Source organism: Neopsephotus bourkii, unplaced genomic scaffold (genome assembly GCF_033783945.1).
Source record: "Neopsephotus bourkii isolate Nb327-2 ecotype Australia unplaced genomic scaffold, CSIRO-AGI_Nbou_v1 NB_1707, whole genome shotgun sequence".
Taxonomy (NCBI): Eukaryota; Metazoa; Chordata; class Aves; order Psittaciformes; family Psittacidae; genus Neopsephotus; species Neopsephotus bourkii.
In genome coordinates, this window is record NW_026902181.1 from 2,866,177 (window position 1) to 2,883,072 (window position 16,896).

General features: G+C 42.0%; 1 protein-coding gene across 1 annotated transcript in view; it reads left to right on the forward strand.

Annotated features, from left to right (window-relative positions):
- Positions 1–16,896, forward strand: part of SYNE2 (spectrin repeat containing nuclear envelope protein 2) — a 191,889-nt gene that overhangs the window by 122,326 nt on the left and 52,667 nt on the right. The window contains exons 71-84 of the mRNA XM_061376171.1: positions 8–149; positions 1,142–1,273; positions 1,846–1,998; positions 2,241–2,447; positions 3,634–3,735; positions 4,810–4,929; positions 5,098–5,298; positions 6,749–6,922; positions 10,348–10,479; positions 11,787–11,983; positions 13,017–13,149; positions 13,826–14,008; positions 14,429–14,575; positions 15,930–16,106. Of these exons, the coding sequence (XP_061232155.1) occupies positions 8–149; positions 1,142–1,273; positions 1,846–1,998; positions 2,241–2,447; positions 3,634–3,735; positions 4,810–4,929; positions 5,098–5,298; positions 6,749–6,922; positions 10,348–10,479; positions 11,787–11,983; positions 13,017–13,149; positions 13,826–14,008; positions 14,429–14,575; positions 15,930–16,106 (2,200 nt within the window). The remainder of the gene's footprint in view (positions 1–7; positions 150–1,141; positions 1,274–1,845; positions 1,999–2,240; positions 2,448–3,633; positions 3,736–4,809; positions 4,930–5,097; positions 5,299–6,748; positions 6,923–10,347; positions 10,480–11,786; positions 11,984–13,016; positions 13,150–13,825; positions 14,009–14,428; positions 14,576–15,929; positions 16,107–16,896) is intronic.

The window sequence follows — 16,896 nt, forward strand, 5'->3', positions numbered from 1 at the left end:
AATGCAGCAATGGAGAATCTGATCCAGAGAGCAAACCGGCTGATTCCACTTTAGTTCCAAAGGACCAAAGTGGTAATAAATGGCAGTATTTACAACAAGAGCTGTCATCAAAGATGAAATCTCCTCTCTGCCAAATTGTGGAACCTCAGGTCTGTTTAAGTTCAGTAAAGCACTCTTTCTGTGAGCAGTTGGTTGTGGTAAAAATAGCAATTAGGCTATCTTCCTGCATTGTTATGTCATGTCTCTTCATCAGGTAACTGAAATCTGTGCAAACATTTTCCAGATGAAATTGTTACTGCATACTGTTTTCATGATTGTCTTTTGATTTTACTGCACAGTAATGTTAATAATGTCTCTGAAGTAGTGACTGCTAAGCATAGTGTGGGAGCAGATTGGTGAATCCTTGTAGTTAACATTCAGACAAGATGTTATTTGCTTAATTCTGTCAAGAGAACTAAGAGAGTTATCCAACAAGCTCCCAGACGATTCTCATGGATGTGGGTTAAATCTCAGTTCTTGCAAGTTGAAAAAAAAAAAGAAATTGTCAAAACAAATCTCTGCCTTAATTTTTTTTTTTGCCATTCACGGTTGTGTTCTGTCTTTCTCACATACCAAAAGTGGAGTTTGAACTGCAATGGGAGCACACTGTATATATATGTGTGTGTATATATATATATATATATATATATGTATCTTGAACAGACTGCAGAATTTTACTGTTTGGACAAAGCTGTAATTTCTGTCATTAACAGTTTTGATCACATTAAATTAAGATGACTACATTTCCTGTTCTCTAAAATTGCTGTATTACATGGAACAATATCAGTCATGTAGAAGCATGAATGTCAGCTTTTTCAGGCAAGACTTCCACTGCAGTAGGCAGTTGGCCTGTCTTATCACAAACTACAACTTGTAATTCTTAAAGCTGGGAATCAGAGGCTGCTTTTTCAACCAGTGTCCCATCAGGGCATAGACTACCCAACTGATTTTTGTCAGTAAAAAGGGAGCCCTGCTATCCAAGTGCTTTATATAATGCCTTGAAACTTTAATGCTTTCTGAGAGGTGTGTTGTCTAGTTGCCCAAAGCCCTGTCTTCATTTGAGCTTTTCACCTAATCACTATGTTCTTTTTCCAAATGTTAGATTACAGCAAAGATGAACATGCTACCCCGAGGCATATTTGCTAGTGCAGGAACCCCCACTGTGGAAGAGCTGAAAACTTACACTGTCCAGCTGGGGGACCTAAGCCAAGAAGCAAATGTGGTTCATACACAGGTAAAAAATGTCATGCCCTAGCATTGAAAAAAAACCAAGGAATTCTAGACACAAGGCACTGTTTGGGCACTGGGAAGCAGCAATAATCATTTCAAATGGCACTCACTGTAGTGTAGCTTTGCGTCAGGTGTGGACTATGAAATAGAAATCATCTTAGGATTTTGAGAGGAAACGTTTCAAGTTTCAGCTATGGTATTTCTGCTGCCTGAATCCAAAGATTTGCTAGTGTGGGTAGAATGCCGCGAACTGTATAAAGCAAGGAGCTTGTGAATGATTTCAGTAAATCTGCAATATTGGTGCTGACAAGACAAGTTGTGTTGTGCCCATTCATGAAATTAGAGACTTGTAAGACCACAGCCACTCTCAATACATAAATGGTCATTGTCTCAGCTTTGGCCTTGACAGCTCTGAATATTACATGCATATTACTGTCTCACCCACGTCTGTGCCTCAGTATTTCATTAATTCTATTTTGGTACTAGCTGACTGAACCTCTAACTTTTCACGAGTGAATAAATCTTAGCCATGACTTGGATGAAAGTACTGAAAACTTCTTACTTGCCTTTACACAGGATAATGTTGCAGAGGAAGTCTCTTCTTATTTGGACAGAAAATTATTTGAACTGCTTCTGGCAATCAGCCAGTGTTTGAATAACATGGAGGAGATGCTAAACACCTCTGTTCTCTCTGCTGAAGAGGCACGTGTGCAGCAGGCTCTTTACGAGGTAACTGTCCTAAAGCATCAAGGGAAAGAGAATCCCCAGTGGATTTCTTTTACAACAGAGTATATGTGGCATGATATTTTCTCTCTGTCATTCAGGAATAACACCATCAAACTTGGTGTTGCACAGATTTGAGCCTATTGCTTTTAACAACAATTATCAACTTGAAACCTGCTTTATATGATCAAGAGTCCTTGGACAGGGAGACCGTTTTCACTCTTGTTATCTTTCTTTCAAACCTTTAGACTCTTTCTGTGGAGCTGCAAAAACTTCACACTGATCTGAGTGATAAAAAGGATGATCTAAAGTCTGCTATCCATGCTGGTGGGAGCACAGATGTGTTCTCTGAGTGCTTTAACGACTTGCAAGCATGGCTGGAACAAACTCAAGCTGCCGCTGCTTTAAGGAGCAACTCAATGAAAGCTGGGCTGGATCATAATAGCAATTACGAGGTACTCCACTGCCAAATGCATGTCTTACTTCACACCATCTGTTAGACTTGTCAGTGTTAATGCATTTGGGTTACAGATGAGCAACCTATGATGGGCTTTCTTTTTTTCTTTTTTTCTTCTTTCGGTACTAAACAAGCTTGTCTTGGCCTCTCAAGAATCAAATTAATTTTGCTGTTTATGCAGTGCTATTTGCAGTGCTGACTACTATAGAGGCCTTGATCACAGGAGAAAATTCTCATGCAGAAAGGATGGAAGTCACCTGGGATCCCATGCACACTGAGCTACAGGCTAAAGAAGTTTCTGTGTGTAGGGATCAGACCAAGAAAGATTTTGTATATTATTTCTGCTGCTTTGTGGGCTCTTCCCCTTTGCTGCCGTGTCTGGCGCTGGGCAGCTATATACTGAAGGTTGATTTGACCCTTTTTATTGACCCTGTATTTACTGTTCTGATGCAGAGGGTTGACCAAATCAGTTCCTTTAGATTTTGTGCCACAGTAGCAGAAGCTATAGTTCTGCAAACTTGCCTTTTTTGTTCATCTTCAGAAAAGCAGATAATAAGAAAATTTTCTATAGATTCTCATGTTGGGCTAAATCTACTACCTGTTGTTGGGAAATATTCAGATCAGGTATTTAAGCTGAAGTAAGGAAAGAAAATTCTAGTCTTTGAAATACAGTTTGCAATGTCCAGCAAAACTCCAGTGTGCTCATCATCTGCAAGTCAGCCTAGTTCTTTACTGTTTAACATTAAAACAGTTCCTTTGAACAGTGGGATGTTGTCTTCAGACAGTAACAGGACTAGTCTTGCAATGTTTGCTTATGCAGATCCACAGAGCTCCATTAGTGGCCAGTAATGAGCACATTTTCAGAAGGAAAGAATTTTTTTCTTTATAAGTTTCACGGATTTTTATGGTCATAGAGGATCACTGTTACGGGAGTAATCTGCTTTTATACACAACACAGACTACAGAATTTCCTTCTCTAAAATACTGCTTTAAATAATGCACATGCTTTATTTTGTTGTGGTGGTTTGGGTTGAGTTTTTTTTGTTTGGTATTTTGTTTGTTTTTTAAGAGGAAAAAAGTGCTTTTGCCATAACAGGCAATCATTTTGTTTGTTATGTAATTTTGTCTGGTTGTTACTATATTCCTGTTACGTGATATACCTCTGATGCTTGTTTCTTTTGCAGAATGAAACCAGGCTGCTTTATGATCAGTTAACTGAGAAAAAGGCTGCTTTGCAGCAATGCTTGAACGCAATACATGGACATAATATTTCTGAACAGCTTCAGGTAATTCAACATAAAGGAGAGGAAGAACTCACAGCATTTGATTTTATTTCCATTTTTTTGGTATCTGTTAAGTTCCATGTTTTCTAAAGTTTGAGTCTCACTTAGGTTTTAAGAATGGGAAAGAAGAGAGTAACAAAAAAAAAACAACCCTCTTTTTGTTTCTACACCCCTTTCTGTAGTCAGACCTAATTCCAGTCCTTTTAGTAGTTGGAGTGGAGGAACCAGTCTCTCCACAATCTCTCAGAGCAAGTACGCTCCACCTTCTGGCAGGGAAGAAATGAGCTACATAAGTTACAGCACTTCACATGTTATGTTTCTTTTTATTTGCAAAACTAGTTTTTCTTTGTAGAAATAGGACTACAGTATTTGTATCTACTCATTCAGCATTTCTGAGCACTTTATCATAGGACATTTGACCAGTTAAGCTATTTTCTTCAACTTTCATAAGGACCAGCAGAGAATTAATATTCTCTACAGGCTACATATCCTCCACAGAATGGTCATCTGCTATCTGTCTGCTTCTTGGTGAAACAACACTTTCGTTACAGGCCCATAACCTTGTTTATAGGCAGAATTTTTCTGCCAGGTTGAAAGCTACATTGAGAACTGCTGAATCCCCTAGCAAGGACTGTTGCCCTACATATATTGTCAAGTAACCACTCTTGAAAAAGGAATGTCAAAAGTATATAGCTTCCCTTCCTTCAGAAAGAACCTGACTCAATCCACCCCTGACTGGGTTGTTCTATTTCATAAGAAAAAATGATATTTTCTGAGTACATGATTCCTTTTAGTGGCTGCTCTTGAATTAGTAAACTGAAGTGCATGTTGAAGGTTGGATTGAGATACAAGGCCTGAATTCTCTTTTGGCTGTGCCATGAGAATCCAGTAAGCTGTGTCATGAGCAATCTTACCTATTTAGTTTATAAGCTCATTGGATGTCAGTGTCTCCTTGTGAACTTATGAAGTGCTAGCACAGCAGATATCCATCTGCTGGATGTGCTGTGCTACTAGTGATAATGGAAAGTTTAATGGAACTAGAACTCTTCTTAATAGCTTATTTTGTCCTTAATTCAGAAAACTGATGCCTGTGCTTTGGAGCTGCAAGACCTTGAAAAACAAGTAGCAAAACTGAGAGGCCATGGGGAAAGACTTCAGTTACCTATCACCTTAATCCAGGAAGTTTATAAATTAGAGGTAAGAGCACAATACAGTTTCCACTTAGTCAGCAAGGTTTAATCCTCCAAACAATATATTTTTAGCATCAAAAGGCTGATGATTATTTTGCATTCTGGGAATGTATGTGCAGGTTTGTAAAATTCATTTTTGTCCTTCATAAATCACTAAACTGTGTTTACATTGTAGGATGTTTTGGACGACATGTGGGGGATCCTGAAAAGAAAGTATGAGGAGCTGAACTCTACTTCCATCAGTAGAAGCCAGTATGAGAAGTTACTGCATGGATTTGCAGAGCTGGTAGCTATTGGACAGGAGAAAATTGCACAAGATCCAAAGCAGCTAATCAAAAGCAGAGCAGCTCTACAGTCTCACCTGGAAGATCACAAGGTATAAGACGCTTATCGCAGCACTGCTCAGATCAACATAGCAGGAGCACTATATTCTTTGACTGATCTCTCTCCAGTGTTATGGAGAAAATAACTAGCTTATAGCATAGGGAAGGGACTGGAGTACATGCAGAAAGCAAAGCAGAGTTTTGCCATAGATCAAAATAGGACACACTAAAGGGAGGTCATTATTACAACTGCAGTTTTGGTGATAAATCAAGATCGGGATTTCAGTTTTGTCAGTTTAATACTACTATGGCTTACCTCAGAAGATACTGATGTGTGAGGAAAACACATGTACTCCTAATTACTGGTAATAAATCAATTGTGAGGTTCTTGAAGTTGCTGTCTAGCAATTGGGAGGGCTCTTTTGCTTTCAGCATTCTGCACCATCATGATCGAATGGAAGAAACTTACAACTCCTTAACTCCTTTCCTAAATGGAGGATAGTTTAGATCCTCCCCTTGCCAGCCCTGTGTCCCTGTACCCAGCTGCTACATGCTTGATTGGAGATGGCTGAGAATGCACCTGGATCCTCACTGTCCTGCTGTTTGGCAAGAAGGCCTGGCCAATGCTAGTCACTTGACAATGTCTGTTATGTCAATGCTTTAAGTGGTCCACATAGCTCAAACTTCCTTAAGAATTGTTTCAGGATGCTAAGCACTGCAAATCACTACTCCATTGTGGTAGGAATGGTGTTTGTCACTAGCAAATTAACCCTTAATTGTCCGAAGCAAAATGTTAGGAATTTATTTACAAAGGAAAGCAAAGAATATATCTGCAGTCCAAATATACACACATTGTTTTACAAAAGCAAAAAAAGTGCAAAAGCCTTTTTCCCTCCCCTGGTAATCAGGACTTAGCAGTCCTTAAACCGTCAAAACTTTTTTGTGGGTGTAAGCATTTTGTTCATACATTTCTCAGGAGCTCAGCTGAACCATAGCTAAAGCAAAATGTTACCTTATAGTTATCCCAGAGGATTACTGCGCCTTGCATACTACTTAACCCTTAGAACTGCTAATACCTTTGGTGCTTGGAGTCATCTTGCATCTAGGTGAAACAAATTGAATAATGGCTATCCAGTGATAACTACCTCATGCTAAATTATGAATTTAGTTATAGTTAAATTCTTCCTACCATCATCTTCATACAGCATATTTAATAGTTCGTATTTCATATGAACTGAAGGTATAAATGTGAATCTTCTCCTTTAGAAATGTATATCTGAAATTAGCGTATGCAACTGATCACTGGCTCCTGACTAAATGTAAAATGATCAGTAACTACAAGTCTAGGGGTGATGCAGAATTTGGATAGAAAGCTCCTGAGTCCAGCTATGAGAGACCCTGAAACTGGATGGTCTTCTTGATGAGTCTTCTCTGTCTTCTTCATATGCCTGCTGTGGGAGTGTGGTCTCTCTTAAAGAGCAAGTTTAAACTTGTTTTTTTCAGGACTTTTTCCGCAGCCTGGTGACCCACATGGCTTTCATACAAGTGTTTTCAAAGAGAGTGAGTCCTTCCATCCTACAAAACAAAGAGGAATTTTGGAGAGAGATGGTGAATGAAGTCACATTGCTGGAGCAGAAGGCTTGCCAGTATGGTATACACTTAGAGAGCTTGTTAAAGGTAATGAGTCAAAAGAAACCCAGAGTAAAGGCTGGAGGGAAGAAAAAGAATTGCATCTAGGGAAACCCTTTCTGCACCAGTGATTTCTTAGTCTAGTAGTTGTTCTTTCATGTCTCCACTGGACAGCAGAAGTCTATTACTTGTTCTCTGTGTGTCTGGCTTTTTTCCTTGAATAAAACATAAGATAGATCTTAAAACACCCTTAGAGAATAAAAAAGTAACCATACCACTTTAAAATAAATGTTAAAAATATTGGCGAATTTGGGCTCATTTGGAGAGCTTTAAACTAGATTTGAAGGGGGATGGGGTTGTAGCTCGGCTTGCCTCAGTGGGACAGCGCTCCGGAATTGATGAAGACTGGGAGGCCTCCTGTAATCCTAGGGTGAAATCGGTGTGCTCGGCTCGCTCCCTGAAATGTCTGTACGCCAATGCGCGCAGCATGGGAAAATAAGCAGGAGGAGCTAGAAACCTGTGTTAAGTCGGGGGATTATGATCTGGTGGCAATTACAGAGACGTGGTGGGACAGCTCACATGACTGGAATATAGTCATGGAGGGCTATGTCCTTTTCAGGAAAGACAGGCCAGCCAGGCGGGGTGGTGGGGTTGCTCTTTACGTGCGAGAGCAGCTACAATGCGTTGAGTTCTGTCCGGGGACAGATGATGAGCGAGTCGAGAGTCTGTGGGTGAGAATTAAGGGGCAGACTGGCAGGGGTGATACTGTTGTCGGGGTCTGTTACAGGTCACCAGATCAGGGTGAGGAAGTTGACGAGGCCTTCTACAGGCAGCTGACAGCGGCCTCACGGTCACAGGCCGTGGTCGTCGTGGGGGATTTTAACTTCCCTGATGTTTGCTGGAAGGACTACTCGGCAACCCAGCCGCAGTCCAGGAGGTTCCTCCAATGTATGGATGATAACTTCCTCATGCAAATGGTGGATGAGCCAACCAGGAGAGGTGCGCTGCTGGATCTCATCCTCACTAACAAGGAGGGTCTGGTTGAAGGAGTGAAGGTTGAGGGCTGCCTTGGTTGCAGCGACCACGAGATGGTAGAATTCAGGATCTTGTCTGGTAGGGTCAGTAGAATAGCAAGTAGAATCGCAACCCTGGACTTTAGCAGGGCAAACTTTGGCCTCTTCAAGCGATTGCTAGGGGAAATCCAGTGGGCTAGGCTGCTTGAAGGGAAAGGGGCCCAAGATAGTTGGTTGACGTTCAAGGACTGCTTTTTCCGAGCTCAAGATGAGAGCATCCCGACACGTAGGAAGTCGAGGAAGAGGGTCAGGAGACCTGCGTGGTTAAATAGGGAATTGCTGGGTATGCTCAAGTGGAAGAGGAGAGTTTACAGGTCATGGAAAGAAGGGCTGGCCACTTGGGAAGAATATAAGGCTGCTGCTAGAGGATGTAGGAAAGCTGCTAGGATGGCTAAGGCCTCCTTGGAATTAAAGCTGGCGAGAGGGGTCAAGGACAGCAGAAAGAGCTTTTTCAAATACATGGCAGGTAAAACTAACACCAGAGGCAATGTAGGCCCGCTGATGAACGGGACGGGTGCCCTGGTGACAGAAGATACAGAGATGGCAGAGTTACTGAATGACTTCTTTGTCTCTGTCTACTCTGCTGGAGGCAGCCCTGAAGAGCCCTGTACCGCTGAGACCCCGGATGAAGATAGGTCAACGGAGCGGTCTGCCTTAGTTGATGAGGAACGGGTTAAAGATCAGTTGAGCAATCTGGATATCCATAAATCCATGGGTCCAGATGGGATGCACCCGCGGGTGCTGAGGGAACTGGCTGAGGTCATAGCTAGACCGCTCTCCATCATCTTTACCAAGTCTTGGGAAACGGGAGAGGTGCCTGAGGACTGGAGGAAAGCAAATGTCACTCCTGTCTTCAAAAAGGGCAAGAAGGAGGACCCGGGTAACTATAGACCGGTTAGCCTCACCTCCGTTCCTGGGAAAGTGATGGAACACCTTATGCTTGGTGCCATCTTAAGGCATATCAAGGATAAGAGGGTTATGAGGGGCAGTCAACATGGCTTCACCAAGGGGAAGTCGTGCTTGACCAATCTTGTAGCCTTTTATGAGGAAATAATGCGGTGGATGGATGATGGTAGAGCAGTGGATGTGGTCTACCTCGACTTCAGCAAAGCGTTTGACACGGTCTCCCACAGCATCCTTGCAGCTAAATTGAGGAAGTGTGGTCTGGATGATCGGGTAGTGAGGTGGACTGTGAACTGGCTGAAGGAGAGAAGCCAGAGAGTTGTAGTCTATGGGGCGGAGTCTAGTTGGAGGCCTGTATCTAGTGGAGTGCCTCAAGGGTCGGTACTGGGACCAGTATTATTTAATATATTCATCAACGATTCAGATGAGGGAATTGAGTGTACTATCAGCAAGTTTGCTGATGACACTAAGCTGGGAGGGGTGGCCGACACGCCAGAAGGCTGTGCTGCCATCCAGCGAGACCTGGACAGGCTGGAGAGCTGGGCGGGGAATAACTTGATGAAATATAACAAGGAAAAGTGTAGAGTCCTGCATCTGGGCAGGAACAACCCCAGGTTCCAGTATAGGCTGGGGAACGACCTGTTAGAGAGCAGTGTAGGGGAGAGGGACCTGGGGGTCCTGGTGGACGACAGGGTGACCATGAGCCGGCACTGTGCCCTTGTGGCCAAGAAGGCCAATGGCATCCTGGGTTGTATTAGAAGGGAGGTGGTTAGTAGGTCGAGAGAGGTCCTCCTTCCCCTCTACTCGGGCCTGGTGAGACCTCATCTGGAATATTGTGTCCAGTTCTGGGCCCCTCAGTTTAAAAAGGACAGGGACCTGCTGGAGAGAGTCCAGCGCAGGGCAACTAAGATGATTAAGGGAGTGGAGCATCTCCCTTATGAGGAAAGACTGAGGGAGCTGGGCCTCTATAGTTTGGAGGAGATTGAGGGGTGACCTTATTAGTGTATATAAATATATAAAGGAGGAGTGTCACGAGGATGGAGCCAGGCTCTTCTCAGTGGCAAACAATGAAAGGACAAGGGGTAATGGGTACAAATTGGAGCACAAGAGGTTCCACTTAAACCTGAGAAGAAACTTCTTCTCAGTGAGGGTGACGGAACACTGGAACAGGTTGCCCAGGGAGGTTGTGGAATCTCCTTCTTTGGAGACATTCAAGACCCGCCTGGACACGTTCCTGTGTAACCTTATCTAGGTGTTCCTGCTCCGGCAGGGGGATTGGACTAGATGATCTTTTGAGGTCCCTTCCAATCTCTAACCTACTGTGATACTGTGATACTGTGAATAAATAATTAATTCATCTGTGCTAAAATCATCCTTCACCTTTTTTTTGTGTTCTGTTTCATTAAAGCAAGAGCTGCTTATGCTAGAATAAGCAGTCTAGTGTGGTAAAAATGCAGATGGATATGTGCTATGTTCATGCTACAATGTGTTTTTTAGGAATGGATGGAGTTTGATGATGAATACCTAGTTTTGAGTAAGGAGATGGAGGCAATTACCTCTACGTTGCCTTCTGTGAACTTGGTTGATGAAACAGAAGAAAGATTGATGGAAAGGATTGCACTTCTGGAGGTATTTATGCATCTATCTTTCTGACTTGTTTTCTTCTTGTATCTGTAGAACTGGCAAAAAGAATAGTTAGAATATGAGGTGGTGATTGTTTGCAGGGCACTGTTTCCTTTGTGTGCTTGTCTGTGTGTGGATGCAAGCTGAAAATTTGCATTTAAAAGTAGCAGGGGTTCAGGCTGCTAATTTCAGCCAAGGGCTACAAGTTCATTTAAGTGGGAATAATGACTGTAGCTACTTTAGAACTTGGTCTTCAAATACAAATAATGGGAGAAAATGGTGTGATGGCTACATGGATCCCAAGGACAGCAGGTAGCCTTAGAGTGAACACAGAGCTACTTCTCTGTAACTCAGGAATGGTTTTCATGCCATGATGTAAAACCTATGGAAGAGGAGAATCAACCTAGTAGCTTCAAATATCTGAATTGCTAGTTACTTCTGAACAGAAGGTCTACAGGTTTATCAGCTACTTTTAAAATCCTGAGAATTCAAAATGAAATGTTCTGATTTCTGTCTTCTGGGGGAAGGGGAGGGGTCCCAGCACTAGAGCTTCACAGTTTCAAGGACACAGCAGAATAAAGTTCCCTTATTCTTAATTCCTGTTAGAGAAATATCCCCATTAACAATATTGTAGAAGCCCTTTATTGCTGGAGGCAAATCACGCAATTGCTACTTTCTGCCTTTTCCCTGGAATTGATTTACTTCCTAAGCTGTTTTTTCTTTTTTTCCCTTTTTTGATTTTGACCTTGCAGTGAAGCATAGTAATGCTAAAATGATGCTTTGCTTTTTTTCACCCATCTAAGCAAACCAGACCACTCCTTTACTTAATGCCTTCACTGTTAATTCTTCATTCCTCCCTGCCACCATTATTCAATAATTACACCAACAGCTTCCTTCAGAAGACTGGTGACATTTTTAAAATAGGACAGAGTCTGAAGGCCCTCTAAGAACAGGAGGGCAATAACTTTCAGCTGAGGACAGTAATATGTTTGGACAGTGCGACCAGATGTGATAAGAGAGTGTTTGTCCATTGCCTGAGGCTTAAATGTATTCAAAAAGCCCATCAAATCATAAGACAGTCATTCTGCTAATGTATGAAATTATGCTGAGATCTGTCTTGATATATTCTGAGGAAACAAAACAAACTGCATCCCTTTTGCATGTAATGAAGTACAGGTTCCTTCTGTTTGGAAAACAAAATGCATGATAGAGGAAATGTGAGATTAAGAAGTTAGAACAAATCATATCTTTTGCTGGTTGTGTTTTCAGTTTTTAAAATATTATTGTTTTGTAAACCTCCCGTATTCTCATAGCAAATCAAAACCAATGTCAATGAAAAGCATGCCAGGCTGTACCAGATGGTGAAAGAAGGGAAGAAATTGCTGACTGCTGTGAGCTGTCCAGAAATAAGCTACCAGATTGGGAAGCTGGAAGAGCAGTGGTTATCTTTAACCAAAAAAGTTGGCCATGAGCTACACCGACTGCAAACATTACTCAAACTCTTGGTCAGGTGGGTATAGGAAAGCAATTAGAGGTATCAGCTAGAAATTTTCTGATCTGTTGATTTATTTTCTGAAATATGGCAGTGAATTAATAAATACGAGAGCTCCTTTGACCTAAAAATGAAAAAAAAAAACCCAACAAAACCAAACACAAAAGCAGTGGTGATCAGAAGAGTGGCTCCTTATTACACAGCTGATCTCTCACTGTGTAGACAAGTCATTTACTTCCTGCATACTTTGTTTAATTGCTGCCATTGCAAAGTCAGTGTAGTGGTGAGAGTTAGCTGCATCGTGCTGCAATTTTTACGTTGGAAGTGTTAACAGAAGCTCTGATCACGCTGCTCTAAGCATTTTGGCCTGCTACAAATGCAAGCTAGCCTTGATTTGTATGGAAAGGCGTAATGTATCAGTCTGTGCATGTACACTATCCACCTTACACACATCAAATGCTGGCTGATACACTTTTCTTTTGAAGCTCTTCAAAAGGGAAAGACCCAATGTTTTCACATGCCCCAAGCCAACTGTCAGTGCAATCCTGGCAGTCAGGTGGAGAAAGTTTGGGGCTCTATATCACAGTCCACCAGCTGATGTTCCAAGCATACCTTGTCTGTGTGCTCTAAGCTCAGGATGGCTGGACCCATAGTGTGGATGGAACATACTAGTGTTTGTTGGTGTTTACCCCTGCTGTGTATTGTGCACTGTATCTGCAGTGTGCACAGTCTCCTCTGGTGGTTTTGACCTCCAGCAAAGCTTTCTTCTCCCATGTGAGCTTGTCCTGGCAACTGCTAGGTGAATACAGAAAGAGAATTTCAGGGAGAGCAGACCAGCTGAAAAGAGCTGATAGGAACAGTTTTGTGTACATCCAGCAGAACTGTTGTGTTGCACATTGAGCCATCCTGTAGCCATTCTGTAGGGTTATGTAGCAGCATAGGTGCCAGATAGCACATGCCTCCTAACAGAGAGGACAACTTGGAGGGCGAGAAATGTATCCTAGACTCAGCTTGGAGATGTATGTTCGTGTGCTTTGTTTTCTCCTTGTAGCTACAGCAGACACTCAGAGGACCTAATGAAATGGCTGGATTCTGCTCAGCAAAGAATGATTTTTTTGAAGGAGGAGTCTCTCAGTGTGGCACAAGATCCTGTTACCATCAAGAATAACATCAAGAGCTTGTTTGTAAGTAATTTCTCTTGTCAGGTTTAGCTAAGACATTGTGTCTTCCAGTGTGAAAATGACCTTTTCAGTGGTTTTTGTATTTACCATGACCTAGAAGCTGCCCACATAATATAGCATTGAATGGCTGTGTGTCCCAAAGCCACCCCATTATCTGTGTGAGAACCATGAGGATGGGAAGCTACCAAAGACCTTCCTTCAGATTGGGAGGCCAGGTAGAGTGCATAAATTGCAATGGAGTCCTCATAATGAACTCAACTGCAAGGTATTAGAGCCCAGATAAGATCTCTTAAACACCTGCAATGTAATAGTATGATTTCTGTCTTGCTCCTGATGCCAAATACAGAAGTTCAGCTAAGCTGATGGGCCACTTACCAACTGAATCTGGAGTCTGGGTGTAGTGAACACTAAGGCTGTTCTTCACTAGGGACCAGGTCTGTGAAGGTGGTCTGCCAAATGGTATTCCCAAGCCCTGTGGAGCAGAAGGTAGAATTCAGCTTTGTATCAAGGTGGGCAGGAAAAGGCCTTGCGTGCTGCCAGAACATGTTGAATTTAGGTTTTCTGAACTTTATAGACTTGCTAAAATCTGGTTGTTAAGGCAGCTCATCCTTTGACTGAAAAACTTGTTTAAAAAGATACATAAAAATTCACCCTCTCAAATTTCTCCTGTGCATCTCAGACATTATCTAAGGAGATTGATGAAAAATCTTCCCTGAAGTCATCTGTGGTGAGCACTGCCAACCAGCTCTTCCACATGAAGCAAGGTGATACTGCAGCAATTAAGTCATCTTTGGCAAAGATTGAGCAAGAATGGGGAGAACTGATTACACAGCTCCCAGCCATCCAAGAAAAGCTTCACCAGGTGAGAAACTGCTGACATCTCTCAGTTCAAGCTAAGTAATTATTTTAAAATGTTGCTGTGGGATTCAGTTGGCTGCTCCATAAGGCACCTCCTTTCTAATTAGCTGTCTTCTTGCTTTCAGAATATCCCCAGTATTGTACTGCAGTTTAATTGTTGCTGTGTTTTTTGGGCTGTTTTGTACATGTCTATCATATTTACAGTTTGATGTGTAAGTCTGTGACAGTTAGAATTTTACTTCAAATTTCTGAATTTTCAACCTTTTCTTACATCATATATCCCTCTGTAGTACAGGACTCACTTTCAAGTTCATACCCCAGTAATTGCAATTATAGTGCCCGAGCCTTTCTAAAAATATGGGTGTCATCTTCCTTGATTTTTCTAACAAGCAGAGTGTAGAGGATTCATTATATGCTCTTCCAGCTTCAGATGGAAAAACGTTCATCACTGGAAGCTGTTGTTGACCTAATGAGCTGGCTGTACAATGTGGAATTTGAGCAGAAATACAAGGAGCCAATAAATGCACAGTGGAGTGCTGCCCAAGTCAGAAATCTCCTTCAGAAGTACAAGGTAAATGAGAAACTGTAAGTCCAGGCCTTCTGCAAGGTGTTTAGCTGTTGAAAGGATGAAAACAGCCTACAAGCACAGTGTTATCCTTCACCTTGCTGTAAAGAGGGTTCCTTAAACAGTTTGAAAGGTGCTTAAACATCTTCCTTTATAAAAACCTTTTTGTGTCCATGGCACACAAAACACTGCTGGCCCTGCAGTACAGCTACTGCTGTGCTATAATCTCATGTTGTCCCATCTGTCTTGCTTATTTTCTCTGATATTTAGATTATAAAACATGTTCACTAGGAAAGGTTTCCTTCCTTAGGAAGATAGACTGTGTGTTTACACTGTATTTTAATTTGTCTTTTCAACAAGGAATACCTTGTAATGGAGCTCCATAACCACAATCTGTTTAACTAGAGAACCGGGGTTTTGAATACTATGTTTCATCAACTGCAGTTCACAGGCACGTTGGTACTGCACGTAAGGCAAGTGCCAACATAAACATTTCTTTCAGAGTGCGTTAGTATAGCATTATATAACATTTTGGTATATATCAATTCAATTCGGTAGTTAGAACATGTAGGTGGGGTGCTGGTTTTAACCCCTTGGATATTTAGGCATCAGTTTGTTGGTGTGTCTTCTGCACTTGTCAGCAATGTGGGGATGTGTATGCTGGGAAGAAAGCTGGGATCAGGGTCACAAATTCCTACAGGGAAGCAGCTACAGCTTCAGTACCTCTACTGTGGTATTCCCTAGTGGCTTTTTTCCAGGTACTACTAGATACAGTAAGGAGCCCTTTCTTCCCCTCTTATAAGACCTGAAATAAAAAGGCATTCCCTTATGATATTCTCACTTTGCATGTAGTTTCTCACTCATCTCTGTGGGCAAGTGCACTCATACTGGAGGACACTCTCCTCCCAGATATTCTGATACCAGGTATTTTGATAAAGGAGCATAAGCCCTTGTCTACACTTGTCTATGAGTTGCGGGAGTGTGGGAAGGCCTCAGTCTTAGTGTAATCTGGGCCCATGGCAGTGTGATGGTATTGTCCAATGGATAAAGTACTGGGTCTTATACCCGCAGGTTTATTCTCTGCTCCAGCACTAGTTCTTACCTTGAGCTAATCACATAATGGTAGGGATTTTCTGCAAAAGTTCCCAGTGAAAGGAAATAGCTACAAGAATGTAAAAACTGAGAATTATTCCTACAGCCACGTGTCCTTTAGAGAAATACTTTAGGCCATGGTTCAGAATAAGCCATCAATGTCCCATAACTATACTTGAAGCATCTGTGGAACTGATCAGAATAAAACTGGCAAAATGATTGTTTTATGTTTTTTGTTTTTTTCCTGTGTTTTCCCTCCCCTTTCCAGGAATATATGATGGAAATGAACGTTAAACAGTGGACAGTAGATTTTGTTAACCAATCACTCCTGCAGATGAGCACTTGTGATGTGGAAAGCAAGAGATACGAAAGGACAGAATTTGCAGAGTATCTTGGAGAAATGAACCTGCAGTGGCACAGGATGCAGGCATCTCTGAACAGAAAGGTCTGACTGAGTTCTTCCTGCTTTCTTTCTCACAGCTCTGATCTTGCCTCTACCAGTGCTCTGTATTGTATAAGCAGCCTTTCTCTCTGAGTCTGAAAACACTGTTGAACACAGTAAAGCCCCCTGTGCTCTCTGCTGTCTATCCATGATGCTGTCCAGTATGGCAGCCTATGGAGTGGCCTTGTAGCACATTAGCTATCAGCTGGTGGGCAGGCATCTAAACATCAGCAAGGTCTGGGAGGGTAAACTCTCCTGTAACTTGTATGGACAAAAAATAGACAAAACTTACTCTTCATGACAGTTTGGGGTTTACCCTAGTTAACTCTATTAGGTGGAAAAAAAAAGATTCCTCATATGAAGAAAATACAGTCAGTGACATGTCAACAAGGAAGATCTATATTGAGAAAACTATGTAGAAGGAAGAATTTAGGGTAGTGTCTGCAGGGAAACCTGTTAGTGAGATCTGTCAATTGGGGAAAACTGGGGAGCTGTGAAATCTGGGGCATTTAAAACTTAATGGGAAAAATTTCTGGATAGTTTGTGGAAAGAAGAGGTGCTACACTGCTTGGTACAAACAGTCAGGCCCTGCTCAGCAAGCACAGCACCAGAAAAGCAAACATCCCCTCTACATGCCATATGATGCTAATAAGAAATAGGGATATAGTTAAACTATCACCCATTTTCCTGTTGTAGCAGTTGGATTTGCCAAAAAAGTAATTAATAAGAAAGAAGTGCTGACAGCTGTATTCAGATAGGGATATATGTGCTGGAAAAGTCACAGCAGGGATCA